The sequence below is a fragment of the Amphiprion ocellaris genome, chromosome 7 (genome assembly GCF_022539595.1).
Source record: "Amphiprion ocellaris isolate individual 3 ecotype Okinawa chromosome 7, ASM2253959v1, whole genome shotgun sequence".
NCBI lineage: Eukaryota > Metazoa > Chordata > Actinopteri > Pomacentridae > Amphiprion > Amphiprion ocellaris.
In genome coordinates, this window is record NC_072772.1 from 25,665,429 (window position 1) to 25,682,413 (window position 16,985).

The 16,985-nt window shown below is 40.1% G+C and overlaps 1 protein-coding gene across 1 annotated transcript in view; it reads left to right on the forward strand.

Annotated features, from left to right (window-relative positions):
* Window positions 1-124: 124 nt before the first annotated feature.
* pipox (pipecolic acid oxidase) overlaps window positions 125-16,985 on the forward strand; it is a 47,319-nt gene continuing 30,458 nt past the window's right edge. The window contains exons 1-2 of the mRNA XM_055012090.1: window positions 125-266; window positions 8,323-8,471. Coding sequence (XP_054868065.1) covers window positions 156-266; window positions 8,323-8,471 — 260 coding nt within the window. The 5' untranslated portion in view covers window positions 125-155. The remainder of the gene's footprint in view (window positions 267-8,322; window positions 8,472-16,985) is intronic.

Here is a 16,985-nt window from a genome sequence, read left to right on the forward strand (position 1 = left end):
TGAGGCGCAGCTTCATGTGCGCAGTGTGCCGCTCCTGTGCGCCGCAGATCAGGGCCATTCCCCACCAGGCCAGTCAGAGTGGGTGGGGCTTCTTGAGTGCAGTGAAAAGCAGCGACGAAGTTAACTGCTGTGTCTGACTGCTAATTACAGCAAACATGTCGACTAACCAGGAGTTTGACTGCGTAGTGATCGGAGCCGGGGTCCAGGGCTCCTTCACGGCATATCAGCTGGCTAAACACAAGCAGAAGACTTTGCTGCTGGAGCAGGTGTGTCACACAGGCCCTTTTGGGCCATCAAGTTTGGTAGATTGACTATGCTCAATTTGTCTTCTTTTTACGTTAGATTAGCGTTTCTTTCTTACCCACAAGTTAGTAAAGATGGTTTTAACTAGCTGACAAGGTAAAAGACACGTCATCAACACGTCACGTGACGCTTCTGGGGAAGACTGCAGCACTAAAAGTAGAAACCATCCATACTAACTTGTCGGTTAAAAAAGAAACGTAAACCTCATTATATGTGGTGTTAACACTTACTGTTTGGAGGCTGATGAGCAGACTCAAGAATGGAAACTGTACGTTTGTGTCGTTAGGTTTGTGACTGAACTCAGACGTTTCATTTCAGCAGTTAGAGCACTAACCACAGTGGCAGAGTTTTTATAGACTGGCACCATTACTCACAGTGGGGTGGTACAGTGTGTCATTATTATTATTATTATTATTATTATTATTATTATTAGTAGTAGTAGTAGTAGTAGTTAGGGTAGCCACCTTTCAGAAATTAAAATAAAGGACGCCCACCACGGCTCCTCGGTGCCACGGTTCAGTAAATTTGGAAAGATATTCACAGATTCAGACTTCCAGCATCAATAACTCATTAAATATACGGTGTCGAAACATAAAACGATGCCTCTTTTCCAAAGTTTGATCAACAGTAGCTGTCTTTCAAGTTGCAGGAATAACATTGGTGTCAACAGGAGCCAGTTGATGGCTGCAGCGATTCTGGAGACACTACAGAGTACAAAATTGAAGTTATTGAATATTTGTGTCTCTCTTCGCTGTTGCAGCGGTTTTGCAATTTGGAGACCGTACCTGTTCACAGCCGGCTGTGCATAGACACCAATGTTATTTCTGCAGCTTGAAAGACAGATACTTTTCATAAAACTGAGCTTGTAGCACATTGTCTACTGTACAACGATGGGAAAGAGGCATCGTTTATGTTTTGACAACCTGTATCTAATGAATTATTGATGCCAGAAGTCCGAATCTGTGAATATCTTTCCAACTTTACTGAACTCGGGCCACTACCACTTAAGGAGTGGTATGTTTAATTTTGAAAAATGCACTTAGCCATACTTAAAGGTTTAAGTGCTTTATTAACATGAAACTAAGAATTTTTTTATTGTTCTATTATCACAGGTTCCTACTTGAACAGTCTTGAATGCTGCTCTCCCTGCAACAGTCTTGGCAATAGTCTCAACCAAGACAAATTTCACTTATTCTACAAGTTACAGCAAAATGTGAATGTAATCTCTGTCCATTCATACAACTTTATACCACGTGTACAGTGTTGAGCAGTGTTAGTCAGCATCACCTTTTCTGCCAGTCAATCTTAATTTTGGACTCATGCGGATACTTTATTTCCAAGCTTTTTGCATGCAGATACCAATCCTGTGCTAATAACATTGTGTATTCATACTTTTTTTAATGCCATTAATTTGTGTGTAAGGGAATCATCACTGCTAAAAGGACTATTTTGGCACTGAATAGTATTGTGTATGGAGTAGATAAGTATACATTATTTTGTGGTGAGTTGGTTTAAGCACACTTATAGTCCTTTCAGAAAGTATTCAGACACTATGGTTTACTAATGCTGTAGATTTCATTTTAAAGGGTTAGTTTGGATTTGTAGTGGAGTTGTATAAGAGAACTATCTGTAGTCAGTGTCCCACCAACAGTAAAGGCAGGAAAACACCCTCCCTTTTTATAGAAACAGACACGAGTACCAATGCGGACACCGAGCAATGAACTGCTGTGGACTGGGTCAGCAGCAAAAAGTATTTTAGAATCCAAAAAGGTCCAGATCATAAAATAAATAACAGTCTTGCTCACTTCACCACCAGACTCCCATGACAAAAAACTAATTTTGCCTTTCAGAAAACAGGAGTTGCTGGTTAACAACTGTCTCAGTTATAAGCACAATAAACAAGAAAAGTCTGAACTTAAGTCACTCTTACTAGGAGTCCTGCTGCAGGAAGATTCCCTTGAGATGATGCGGTAATGCCGCTGTTGTTTTAAGACCTGTGTGACTACAGCATCCTTCAGCAGTACATTGGTTTAACAAACATATTTATAATTAATGAAATTACTAAACAGCAGTTGCCACACAGTGAATCTTAAGTCTCTCTAGGATTTAATAATTCCTTTCTTTGCTCAGTAGTTCAGCCTCAAAAGTGTATTTAGTACTTGTCATCAATGGACCTATTTTGTACAAAATAGGCCATATTTACTGTATACAAACAATTTTTAGAATGTGTTTACACTACAAGCATTATAAGATACAGAAAGTGCCAACAACCACCGCATCTATCTATATGCAAAAGTTTTAGGCATTTGTAGCCTTTAAAAATGTTGCCAGGATTTTTTATTAAGCCAGATGAGTATTTGGTGTTATGAGTACACTTTGTCTTTTAAAAAGCTTATCCTTAGTACACTTTACCACAGGGCACTTGGCAAGTGGGTTGTTAATCATCTTGGAGAACTTGTCGCAGTTCTTCTGTGGATGGAGGCTCTCTTAGCTTCTTCTGTCTCTTCATGTAATCTGACTGATAAGACTGATTGTTGGTAACAGCTTTGTTGTTTAAATTGTCTGTTAATCATCTATTCATAATCTGTTACCTTTAAGTTTAGTCATTTACAGAGAAAAAAAAGTGCTGATGTATTTTCAGGTCAAAGCTGGCCACTGTTTTCAGCTGAACACGTGTGTATGTTTCTCAGACTGGAACCCCAATCCTCATGAGGGCATGAGTTTTCTGTCTTTGACCCTACTTACAGTCATGAACAATAAAATACATACACTTGTAAAGACCATGTATATTATAGAAGTCTTGAGTTTCCAATTACTCCTTTACCATAATTTTCTTTGATTAAATCATTGCAATGCATGCATCTTTGTTACAAAAAGCAAGCATGCATTTTGATTCTTTCATAGATTTATTATAGCGCCTCTGGAAATGTGCCCATCCTTTGGCCATTTTCTCCTCAACTAGGCGCTTTTGGTAACCGTCCACAAGCTTCTGGCAAGCTTGGCGATCTGACACAGACTTGTTTCTTCATCATTAAGTGAGTACTTTGAGAAGGCAAATATAAACCTTAATTCTAACCTGATGGAGCCATTTCTTTGCCCATTTTGACGTGTGTTCGGGGTCAGTGTCTTAGTGGAACACCCAGCTGAGTCCAAGATTCAATCTTCTGGCTGATTATTTCAGGCTTTCCTGAAGGATGGGACATAATCTTCCTTCTTCATTATTCCATTCACTTAATGTAAAGCACCAGTTACACTGGCAACAGCCCCAGAACATTATACTATCACCACCATGCTTGATGGTAGATTTTGGTGTTCTTGGTGTTAAGGGGTTCACCTTCTCTCCTCCAAACATATTTCTGGTCACTGTGGCCAAATACCTCAATTTTTGTTTCATTTAACCTGAGAACTTCCCTCCAGAAGGCCTTTTCTTTATCCATGTGATCAGCAGCAAACTTCTGGCAAGTCTTAAGGTGCTGCTTCTAGAGGAAGGGCTATATTGTTGCATGGTAGCCTCTCAACGTACGGTGCTGTAAGACACATTTGGCTGTGGACATTGACACCAGTATTCCAGCAGTCTCTGATTAATTGCAGATCTGCTATATGTTTTTTTCTTGGTAGACTCCAGACTATCCTGACCAATTGTCTCTCAGCAGCAGGTGATAATTTGTGCTTTCTTCATATTGGTGGCAGTGACACAAAGGTGCTATTCGCTTTATATTTATACACAACCGTTTGCTCAAACGATTTTGGGATTGGGCTGCACAGTGGTTAGTTCTTTCTCAGAGTGAAGATCCCCGGTCCGCGTCACGGCCTTCCTGGGATCTTTCTGCATGGAGTTTGCATGTTTTCCCTGTTTATGCGGGGGTTTTCTTCGGGCACATCGGCTTCCTCTCACAGTCCAGAAATATGCTGAGGTTAATTGATTATTGTAAATTGCCCGTGAGTGTGATTGGTTGTCTGTATATGTAGCCCTGTGACAGACTGGCGACTTGTCCATGTTGTCCCCGGCCTTCGCCCCAAGTCAGCTGGGATAGGCTCCAGCCCCCTCGCAACCCTAATGAGGATTAAGCAGTGTATAGATAAAGAATAGATGGATTTTGGGATCTGTCTCTTTGAAATGGCTCCAAATGACTTTCCTGACTCGTTCAAGTCAGTGATTTGCTTTTTCAGATTTTTGCTGAGCTCCTTATACTTTCCCACTGTGGTGTTTTTTGCTGAGTCTAATGACTGTATCAAATGGGCCCTTTTTAAATTGGTCAGCAGCTGTATTCAGTTCTACTCACTCATGAGAAGTTAAGAAGCCACTAAAAAAATTGATTAGCACAACTTTCTACATAATCAAAACTAATAATTAAAGTTTCTGTATGGATATTTTTTACCCAGCAGTACCCAGACCTACCCAGAGTTTATAAGTTTCTTTTATGTTTGTGTTTTTGTTGCACCTCACTGATGCCAGGTCAGTTTCCCTTAGAGCTTACTTGATTTTTGCATTTAATGTGTCAAAGTGAGATTGTATAGTTATATTGTAACCTTGGTTCTCTGAGTGAAGAGACTATCTCTCCACCCAGTTACATATTTCATATGTATGGGGAATGACCCCCTTGCTCGTCAAGGTATGTAGATTCTTCTTTAAGACACACTGGCTTGCCCATTCACACCCCACAGGTTACCTACAACCTATGCTGGCGTGAATTTACTGGTAGTTTTAATCAAAACGTGCTTCTGAATGGCCAAAAGAGCTGGAGAGAGAGTCTTTTCACTCAAAGACCAGGCTTGAGAGGCAAAAGGGCTGGTTAGGGCAGTCTGGAAGATGAAGGACTGATCTCAGGAACACAGGTCAAGATGAAACGGCCAAAGCTATGAGCAGAGTGGCCACTTAGATCAATTAGCTGATCACAAGCTGCTAAGCTGACCAGGGGAGACAACAAAGGTGGACAGAGGCCAGACCCAGCCATCAATTAATAAGTCAGATCCTGCACCCACTCCAAAGGAGGGACTGGCTGCTATATTATATATATATATATATATATATATATATATATATATATATATATATATATATATATATATATATATATATATATATACATATATAGAGTTGAGAGCCGAGCATGTCACGGGCAGGGGGTGGGGCGACATCTAAAAACATCTAAAAAGATAAACATAGATATAATCATCAACTTATTGCGCGTGTTTAACCGCTAAGTAATCAATGCAAGCGTAGTCGAAGCTAAGTAGCTAAGCTAACGCTAACACGTTTACTGTTAAGTATCCAAACGTCTTTGATAATTACCTTTCTTCTCAAACGTGATCGCCGGGCATTGGAACGGCGACGCCAATGGGTAACCCCTAACAGAAGGTTTTGCTGCTCAACGATGGCGAGACACACTAGCCATTGTACACCACTCCAATGAAGTCCTCCATTGTTGTTGTGTGGGTTTCCGTACGGCGTAAACGCTGTTGAACGGCTACATACGCAGTGACGTACACACGTTTTGTGGTGGTGCAATGACGTAGCTCCAACTTTGCTCCTTCCGAATGGAAACACAAACTCGTTCTGGGGCGGCACGAGATTTGAACCAAAAAAGCACTGGCTCTCAACTTTGAACCAACCTAGCACCTGGTGCTCTTTGGTCGAAAGCCCCTATTAGAGGTCAGGCTGCCAATCTGGGCTCAGTCAAGAAGGGATGACACAGGGTCTCATCAGTCTGAGGCTGCAGATCTTTCCCAAAGTGGAAGCTTCCAAGGTGTCTCATTTGAGAGAGGCAAACGGCCGGGACGATCACAGCTGGGGCCAAAGAGGAGCCGCTTAAATCAGACTCACTCATTCTGCCTGAATCCTTGGAAGAAGGGGCTGGAGAAGAATCAAAGGAGACAAGGCTCAAGGTCACACACATTTTGTATGTGCCCTCCACCTTTTTAAGGGACCAAAAGTATTTGGACAATTGGCTGCTCGGTTGTTCCATGACCAGGTGTGTGTTATTCCCTCATTATTTCATTTACAAGGAGCAGATAAAAGGTCTAGAGTTTATTTCAAGTGTGGTATTTGCATTTGGAAATCTGGTGAGGTCAAGTGTCAATATAGAGTCCAAAGAGCTGTCACTATCAGTGAAGCAAGCCATCATTAGGCTGAAAAATGAAAACAAACCAATCAGAGAGATTGCAGTAACATTACGTTTGGCCAAATCAACTATTTGGCACATTCTCAAAAGGAAAGAAAGTACTGGTGAGCTCAGCAACACCAAAAGACCCGGAAGACCACGGAAAACAAGTGTGGTAGATGACAGAAGAATCCTTTTCCCTGGTCACGAAAAACCCCTTCACAACAATTGGCCAGCGCAAGAACACTCTCTAGGAGGTAGGGATCTCTGTGTCAAAATCAGCAATTAAAGAGAAGATTTCACCAGAGTGAATAGAGAGGATTCACCGCCAGCTGTAAACCTTTGGTAAGCCTGAAAAACAGGAAGGTCAGATTCGAGTTTGCCAAAAAACATCTAAGTTCTGGAACAAACACCCATGGACAGATGAGATAAAGATCAACTTGTGCCAGAATGATGGGAAGAGTATGGAGAAGGGAATGAACTTCTCCAGACCCAAAGCATACCACCTCATCAGTGAAGCATGGTGCCAGTTGTATCATGGTGTGAGCATGTATGGCTGCCAATGGAACTGGTTCTCATGTATTTATTACTCCGCCAAAGAATGTGGCAGAGTTATGTGACAATCTGTGTACGTTTGTCCTTCTGTGAATCTATGAATCCTTCTGTCTGTGCACAACATTACTCAATAACGGATTTGAATGAAATTTTCAGACAGTCAGAAATGACACCAGGACCCCCTCATTAGATTTTGGAAGTGATGCGGTTTATAGTCTGGATCCACAGATTTGTTAAGGATTTCAGTATCATTGCAAAATAGCGGTACAGCATCACTGTAAACATGACAAGTGACACTATGTCAGCTGCCTGCTGACGATCACATGATTGTGATCCTACTACAAATCCACGGCTGCCAACTTATCAGGACTTATCCATTGGAAATGATACAAGGAACAACTGATTAAATAGTGGGGGTGTTTCCGAGTCCCATCAATTCCTGCCACCCGCTACATATTTAGGTCACACGATTCGGTGTCTGTACATAATGTACACATGCATAACACACGCCTGTGCTCCGCAAGGTCATTTTTTATTGAAGATTTGATCCGTTGGAAATGATACATCGACTGAGCAGCCTTGGCCGAGTACTGCGCTCTGAGTGCTTTTCTTGTTTATAAAGTGACTGCTGACAAAAGCAGCAGGATGAATTCTGAAGTGTTTTGGGCCATATTATCTGCTCATATTCAGCCAAATGCTTCAGAACACATTGAACACATGCAGACAGACTTCACAGTGCAGACAGACAATCACTTGAAGCATACTGTGAAAGCAACCAAAGAGTTTTTTAAGGCAAAGAACTGGAATGTTCTGCAATGGCCAAGTCCAACTGACCTGAATCCAACTGAACATGCATTTTACTTGCTGAAAATAAAACTGAAGGAAAATGCCCCAAGAACAAGCAGGAACTGAAGATAGCAGTAGAGGCCTGGCAGAGCATCATCAGGGACCAAACCCAGTGTCTGGTGGTGTCTATGGGTTCCAGACTTCAGGATGTCATTAACTGTAAAGGATTTGCAACCAAATATTGAAAGTAACAATTTGATTTATGATTACGTCAGTCTGTCCAATTACTTTTGGTCCCTTTACAAAGGTGGAGGGCACATATAAAATGTGTTGTAATTTCTCCATCGTTCATCTGATTTGAATGTAAATACCCTCAAATTAAAGCTGAAAGTCTGCACTTAAAACACATCTTGATTGTTTCATTTCAAATTCATTGTGGTGGTGTACAGAGCCAAAATGCTCAAAACTGTGTCAGTGTCCAAATATTTATGGACTTCACTGCAGTTTAGGACATTTTGTGTATTGTATTCTCAAGTCAAAGTTATTTACAAAGTGGTTTCATGTGCATCTTTTCCAGTTCATCCTGCCCCACACCCGAGGAAGCTCCCATGGTCAGACCCGTATCATCCGCAAGGCCTATGACGAGGACTTCTACGTCAACATGATGGACGAGTCCTATGAGCTGTGGGCTCAGCTGGAGAGGGAGGCGGGTGTCAAACTGTACAGGTAAGCAGTCAGCAGAAACGCAGAGGAAGAAAACCTATTAAACGGAACACAAAAAAGCTTTGCAAGAACACAAAGATTTGTCACTTTCAAGGTGCTATATATGCACAAGAGCTGCAACTCAATCTGCGGGGGCCATAAATGCATGACTTTCTCATTACCTCTAGCATCACTGAATCATCCCTTGAGAGCTCCCATGCCTTTCAATATGGAACAGGGAATTTTTTTCTCTTCTCAAAACCTTTGATTTTCATTTGCAGAATGTGGAGAAATTTTTGTTTTTTTTAATATGACAGTGGCATCAAACTGTGTACAACCTTCTAGTAGAACTTCCACTCTCCTGGTCACATTCTATCTCAACAACACTGTTTCTTCTCGGTACCTGTGTTATTCATCAAGATGAACAGCACCTTGATTCATTATTAATGTCTTCAGGTAGTAGTCCATGATACCAAGCCATGCCCACATTATGTTTCCTAGAAACACAGCACACTTCTCTGTCCACTAAAATATACTCCGTCTGCTAAAATATATCCACCAACCTTGTTACTTTCTCCACATAACTGACAGTGCATGTGTGCATCTTTCAGCTGAACTCGTGGCACCGGTCACATGTTCTGTCAAGCTGGGCCAAAGGAAATATCATATTTACGAGCTTACATGCGCTTGTGTGGCTTTTCCTTTCTCCGTCACACACTCGTAAACACACAAGCACACAGAGAGACAGAGTCATAAAATTCTGTGACGAATGGCTGAAGCCTTAATCTGGGGTTGTATGTACCGTATGGCTGCTGACAGATGTCAGAGCAGCTTTTTGAAAACATTGCTGACAAAGAGCAAGCCAGCCATTTATCAGGCAGATCACTGAGTCAGACTGTGCTGCACAACCTTTCACTCTGGGACTCACTAACTTCAGTGTGGGGCTGCTTTTATCTGCTTAATTACTGTTCAGTGGTGAAATGACATCCAGTCAAATGTCAGGTTTAGACACGTACTTCCTATTTATTATAAACTGGAGTCTTGGTTTCATAGTTTTTCCCACCATTTGACGGTCTGATCTGGGGCTACAACAACGAATCAATTAAAATCGATTATTAAAAGCGTTGGCAATGAATTTCATTATCGATTCGTTGTGTCGCACGAATCATGCGTCACTCGCCATGTCCCGGAGACATCTACTTCACCTGCAGAGCTTTGTCAATGCTGGCTGACTGAAATCAAGTTTAAAAAAAAAAAAAGCTCCACCTGCAGAGTGAGTTGAACAGAGTGAGGTGGAGGCAGAGCGGAGGCAGTATTTTCAAACAAATGAAACATGACCGACACGGAGAAAACAGTTTGACCGAAGTCCTCAAAAGTGTGTCCACGACATGCGATTTTCCCACACGGCAACGCACGCATTTGAAAATCACACGGACAGTGGGCGGTCACTAGCGGGCCACAACATTGTCACATGACAGCGCTTGAGCAACAGCGGGCCACTACGTGGTGATGTGACCGAGCTTTCAGCTTGACGGTCCTGCACCCGAGTCGGATAAACACAGCGGCTCGGCCTCAAACTTTCCTATTATTTCGAAAACACTTCAGCAAAGAGTATTTCTGAAAGCATTTGAGGCAAGAAAGAACTGTGCAGTAGCTGAGTCTGTCCTCGTTTTAGGTCACCGATGCCTAGTTTAGATGTTTGAGGACAGTTTCACGATGCGTGGGATCTCCGCACACCGCATCGAATTTGCATAAAGTAGAAGTCGAGTCTACCTTATGCAAATGAGCTGTGGCCCGCTCCAGGTAAACATACCAGATCGCAGCTGGCAACACACCGCAACCGGACCAGCATGCCACATGCGGTGTGTTGTGTCTAGTGGACACTAGGGTGCATCATTTGCCCCTATGTCAGAATCTTAACTCATACCAGTCACCAAAATGTTCCTTTTGATAAACTATTTAACATGGCAAAGTTTTAATTTTCTGTGACAATTCCTATGTGGGCATTGCCGAGCCCGAAAATACCAATTTTACGCTATTTTCGCATTTATTTTGCATTTTTTAGTGCATACTGTTGAACCCTTGATTGACCATAATGCACTCATAAAGACCATAATTTTGCTCAGTGAAGTCAAAAACACAGCCACATTTTATTATCCAATATCTACGTTTCTACTTTGTTAATTTCCATGATTTTTTTTCTCCATTTTCACTTGAAAAAAAACTTAGTTTTGGCATCATCCTAAGAAGTAAGTTAAATACTTTTTGTTCTTTAGATTGTACTGTGAACAAAGCTTTAGATCATAGCTATAGTTTGAGCAAAGTAGCTTCAAATAAGCATGTATTTCCCTTACCAGTGTTCATGATCTTGCTGCTAGCTGACACTAAATTGTTTTGCTTTAGGTAGTCTTAATGCTGGCTATTTCAGTCAATGTAACAGTCAAGAAACTGCCAAGTCCACTGCACTGAACCCCCTTGGAGCTATCCACCGAGCAAGATGGATGAGCAAGATGTTGTATTGTTTGAAAATATGCTTGCTCGAAAAGGCAATCCAACGTCTACCACCAGGCACTGTCACAACCAAGGCACAGATTCCGAAAATAAAACAGTTTTGCAACTTTGTGGCATTGATCTATTTCAAATGGTGGATCAACGCGTCCTCTACATTTGATGCCCCACACAATGACCTGACCCTCTGCCATGCTCTCATCAAGTATGAAGCTGTAGATAAGACTGTAGCCAAGAGTGCATTGAATGCTTTTCAGCGCCACTTGTGGTACCTCACAGCAGAGATGGTGCCGCTGTCCCTCTTCAGCACTCACGTGAGCCCAGAAGAGAAGCAATGCATGGCTCAGTGTCTTCTTGCTGCCAAGCCTGCTTCAAGCAATGAGGAAGAACTGTACCAAAGAAGCGGTGCCGGCTTTGGGAAGCCACAGTTCCCCAAAGTGACACATGAAACTACTCTGCATAGCCTAATAAGTTCAGACTCTTGGTTTTTATTTTCAAAGATCAAGCAGGATCCCACCCCATTTTTGGAAGCCCCAGTCTGTGAGTGGACTCAGAATGAACTGTATCAAGAATGCCTCTCAGCCGTTTCAAGTATTACAGTCACAAACAATGCTGCAGAACGAGGTGTGAAGATTGGCCAGGATTTCCTGCAAAGTTACACAAATAAGCACTAAGCAAGCATTAAATGTAAAAAAAAACAGCAAATTGAGTGGCATCGTAAAACCAAGTACATTGTTGTTGTTGTTTTGGTTTTCTCATTTTAAATGTATTTTTTGATTAGATAAATATGTCTGGCTTCAAGTTAACTCTCAGTTGTTATATCTTTAGTTGTAATTAATGCACTTAATGCGCAGCAGTTTTTGCGCATTAAACCCTCCGTTAACACAAAATATTGACATTTTCAAGCCTGCTAATGCCCACATAGCAAATGTCCTATCTAACCCAAATTTCACTCAGATGTATAGTTTTTCAAAAGGAACAAAATTATACATGGTACAGGACAATCGGACAAGTTTAAAAATTTCATGGGGCAAACGATGCACCCTAGTGGACACGCACCTTAAGTCACTACATTATCCTACCTTTGTTCCGTTTTAAAGTGACGAAACGTAACGTTAGTCTCTCTGGTAGCTCACCTGATGCTAGCGTTTGCTTGTTAGCTGATTAATGACAGTGCTAGGGCACGTGTGTGTGTGAGAGATACTTTTTATTTCACTTTAATCAGCTTAAGCAGGGTTGAATATGATTTATAAATACACATAACTTGCACACAGTGGTGGTGATAATTCAAAGATTAAGCCTCAAGTTTTAATTTTCTGACAAAGTCTGAGTGAAGACACTGATCTGTGTTGGAGTGAGGCAGGATGAATTGCACTGACATCATCTTCATCTTGACATCGGCAGCTTCATGATGAGAACAACATCATGTACACCACAGCAAGAAGCTATCTTGACTGAGAGCATCCTCAACATGATCGTCACTGACATGAGGCCTCTTTTGAAAACGAAGGCTTAACTGCAATAATCTTATTTGCTCTGTCGGTCCAAATCGTCTATTTCTGAATAAAGAGGCGGAAATTAAAAATGTGGGTTTTTTTTATCCAATTCATTGATTAATCGAAAAAAATAATCGGCCGATTAATCGATTATTAAAATAATCGTTAGTTGCAGCCCTAGTCTGATCTAACTCCAACATTTTTTTTATTCAAACTGAAAAGTACAAAAATGCCAAAAAGTTATTTCCTAGTCATTTTTGATCATTTCATTAACTAACTGATCCGGTCACTTGCATGACGTAAACTGAAATACGAGCCGTAAAACTGTCCATCTATTAAACTTTGCTGACTACATTTGCTTTGTGTAATTTAACACATTTATGTTTTCTTCTTTCCTACATCTCAATGTCACTGATTTGTATATGAGAATTAGGATATTTATGTATGTTCTGTTTTTCCACTTGTCTTATTAAGGATGGAGGTATACAATATATATAGTTTGCGTAATTATTATTTTTCTGACTGTTACCGTGTGTTTGTTTTTGTGTTCATTTATTAATAAAAAAAATTTGAATAAGTCTTCAACCTATTTTTTTACTCTGGGTTTTGTTACAGGGCAGGGCCACAAGATAAGACCATATACTAATGCCTTTGAGTTCTTATCATTCCTTTCATATTGTATTTTAGTTGTGCATACTGTATAACAAAACAAAACTGTCATGGGTGGCGGGGAAGAGGTTGGGCTGGGGCCTATCTCAACTGACTTAGGGCTATAGGGCGAAGGCAGGGGACACCCTGGACAGGTCACCAGTCATTTCATTAGTTCTGTGTCAAAGAAGCTTACCTCTATATCACGGTACTTGCAGAGTTTTAAATAATTTTTTAAAAAATGAAATGGGTTATGAATAAAAGATTTGGATTCTAAAATCATATTCCTACAAGAAACACGCATTCTGGAAGAGGAAAGCATTAAGATTAGGAGGACATGGCAAGGGAATGATTTCACAACTTCTTTTACATCACATGTGAGAGGGGTTATGATACTTATTCATAAATCAGTCCCAAGGATAAGATGGATGGATATCTTATTATCCAAGGTTCATGCTCAACAGAAAATCTGAACTCAGTAAATGTGCACGGCCCGGATGTAGATGATCCAGGCTTTTTCTGTTTCTTAGTCACTCTCAACACATAATAGCGGGAGATTTGAATTGCACGCTGGATCCAATCCTTGATAGGTCTACAGGCCATTATCAGTCACATAACCGATGCAGAGCAACTGCTCAACATTTTACTAAAGAGCTAGGTCCGATGGACATATGGAGGGAAGTGAAACCTGACGGCAAGGCTTATTCATGTTACTCAAGCACATGCATACTTGTGTATTGATTACTTCTTACTGTCTGTGGGATTAGAGTCCAAAAAAAAACCTGTTTCTATCATAGTATTGTAGTTTCAGACCATGCACCATGTTGTGTAGTGTATTAGGATACCGAGTTGGTGGAAAAGCCACCTAGATGGCACTTTGAGCAGAAGTAGCAACAGGACCAGGACTTTGTAGACTCTTTTGGAAAACATGTAGTTGAGTTCTTTGAAATCAACACAATGCAAACTTCTGCCATTTAAGGCTCTTGGAGTACATGTAATAAGCTACATTAGCTGTAACTATAAAAAAAAACCACAAAAGGCAACATAAAATAAGATAAAATTAGAATCCTCAAAGAAAAAGTTTTTCAGAAAAGTGACCCGAACAAGGTGATAAATCAGGTAAATTACTGACATGGCAAATAATACATCTGGAAAAAAGAAACATCAAATTGCAAACTATTGCAGACCCCTTTGAAATGAACGGTGCCTTCAAAACATTCTATGAAAATTGTACAATGCAGAAATTAAGACAGATCTAAAAAACAAAGAAATTGTTAGATGGGTTAACTATACCATCCATCTCAGAAGAATCCAGAGGGGAGCTAGATTTAGAAATGACCAAAGAAGAGGTTGGAAATACAATTGACTTTATGAAAAAGGGTGGGACCAGATGGTTTTCCAATAGATTTGTACAGAAGGTTTAAACCAAATTTGTAACGCCACTGCTGGAAATGTTTTCAGCATGAGACCCTCCTACCTTTTATGAATAGAGCTCTAATTATATTATTCCCAAAAGCAGGGAACCCCCCCTAACAAGTGTGAGAATATGAGGCCAATAAGTTTGTTGAACCCTGACCTTAAGATATTATGAAAAATTATAGCAAAATGGGTACAAAATCTAATACCAGAAATTATTGATAGAGAATGGATTTATAACTGGAAACCAGGGTTTCCACAATGTCAGAAGAGTATTAAATGTTATTAATATCAATAAAGAAACTGCAGCTATAGCTCCTCTATCATTAGATACAGAGAAGGCCTCTGATAGGGTCGAATGGCCGCACCTGTTTGACATTTTCGAGCGGTTTGGGTTCATTGAGAGCTTTAGAAAGTGGGTCTATCTGATGTATGAAATACCAACAATAGATGTTTTGACGAACAGAAACATTTCACAACATTTTAACATCAAAAGCGATTGTAGTCAGAGTTGTCCATTGTCGCCGGTGCTGTTCACGTTACCAATAGAACCTTTTGCAATTGCTGTACAATCGCACCCACAAATTCATGGAATAACAGTTGGACCAATTTAACATAAGCTGTCACTCTATGCTGATGATATATTTTACTTTATCAAAAAACTAAACAAATAAATTCCAGCTCTACAGTTCATTACAAATATTTGGTGATATTTCAGGCTACTCAGTAAACAAAACCAAATCCGCAATACTACAACATAGAAGGTGTTGGTAATGCTAATTATGGACCACCAATGGAAGAAATTACAGATTCAGCTGAAAGATGGATGTCTCTGTCGGCTTCAGTAATGGGTACAATGAATATTTTAATTTCTGAAGATTATATACCTATCTGTTGGATTCATCTGGAACAATAGAAAGTCAAGACAATGTTTGTCTGTTGTATTTTCCGTTTGATTATGAAGGGTTAAAATGTCCAAACATATTGCTGTATTACTGGGCTGCGCAGCTGAGGTCCATCATGTTTTACTTCTCAACAAAGGATTCTCCTTACTGGAAAGAAATGGAAGCGCTGAGTCTCTGATACTCCCTCTTCCCTTTATCTTTACTCTGACACAGTGAAAACTCTTCAAAGACAGACCAGCAACTCAGTTGTTAGACACATGATTAACAACTGGTATGATGTAATAAAACATCTTATAAAACAATATAAATTTAAAAAAAAGACTTGTTACAATACAGTCCAATATGGGATAACCAGTTCTTCACACCAGAAATGCTGATACTACATTTGAAATATGGACTTCTAGAGGATTCGAAAAATCCAACATTTGTATCCAGCAAATTCTGATATTATAATGTTTTTTTGAACAATTGAAGCACAAGTTTAATTGGAACAGAATTTTTATTATTTTTAATTCCTACAGCTTAAAAGCTTTGTAAAAGCAAATCGAAATAATATATTAACTAAACCTGTTGAAACACTGATAACAAAGGATAGTTTCAAAAAGGGCATCATACTTAAATTCTGTAATATGCTTACATCTTGCTCATCTGAGACCTCACAATATAAGTTATGTGATTGGAACAAAGATCTGGAAACTGAAACTTCAGCAAATAAGTGGAAATCCGCCTGTGCTGCAACTCATACTCACACAATAAACACACATTTCAGACTAATTTATTATAACTGGCTAACGAGAGCATATGTGAGTCTTGTAAAGCCAAATCAGCTTAATAAAAATACCATATACGGTACATGCACTAAATGTGCAGAGATTAAAGGAACACTGTTTCACTATGTTTGGCAGTGCAGAAAGATTAAAATATTTGGGGAAGAGGTCAGAGCTACATGTGAGAAATTATCTCAAAAAGAATTTGAGTGGACCCTGCAAAAAAGGTGATAGCTCTTTTGTGGAGGAAGACTGTGTGTGTGTGTGTGTGTGTGTGTGTGTGTGTGTGTGTGTGTGTGTGTGTGTGTGTGTGTGTGTGTGTGTGTGTACTGAAAATGTGAAAAGTGGCTTGTAGCTTGACTTTACCTTTATTTACATTCAACCTAAACAACAGTTTTCCTTGACACCTAAACCCGAGCACACAGAACTCAGCTGGTGTTAAGACAAGAAGAAAATTAATACGAAAATGTTTATCTAAGGGGTTAAAACCTTCACAGAGCTGTGATGGTGGTTAAGGTGTTGGACTTGAAATCCAATGGGGTTTCCCTGCACAGGTTCAAATCCTGCTTACAGTGGTAATTTATTTAGCTTTGATCAGGTGATTTATTGTTCTCACAGCAATTTCTTCGTATGCCTTCATTCTGATGAATGTTAATTAATCTGGAACATCTCATCCTAAATCCAAACCCTGAACCACTCTACATCACTTAAGTGTTTATATTTGATCCCAGAAAAGTTTCTTTTCTTTTCCATCGCACTATCATCCACCTACTACATGTATGGAAGGTGTCAATAACT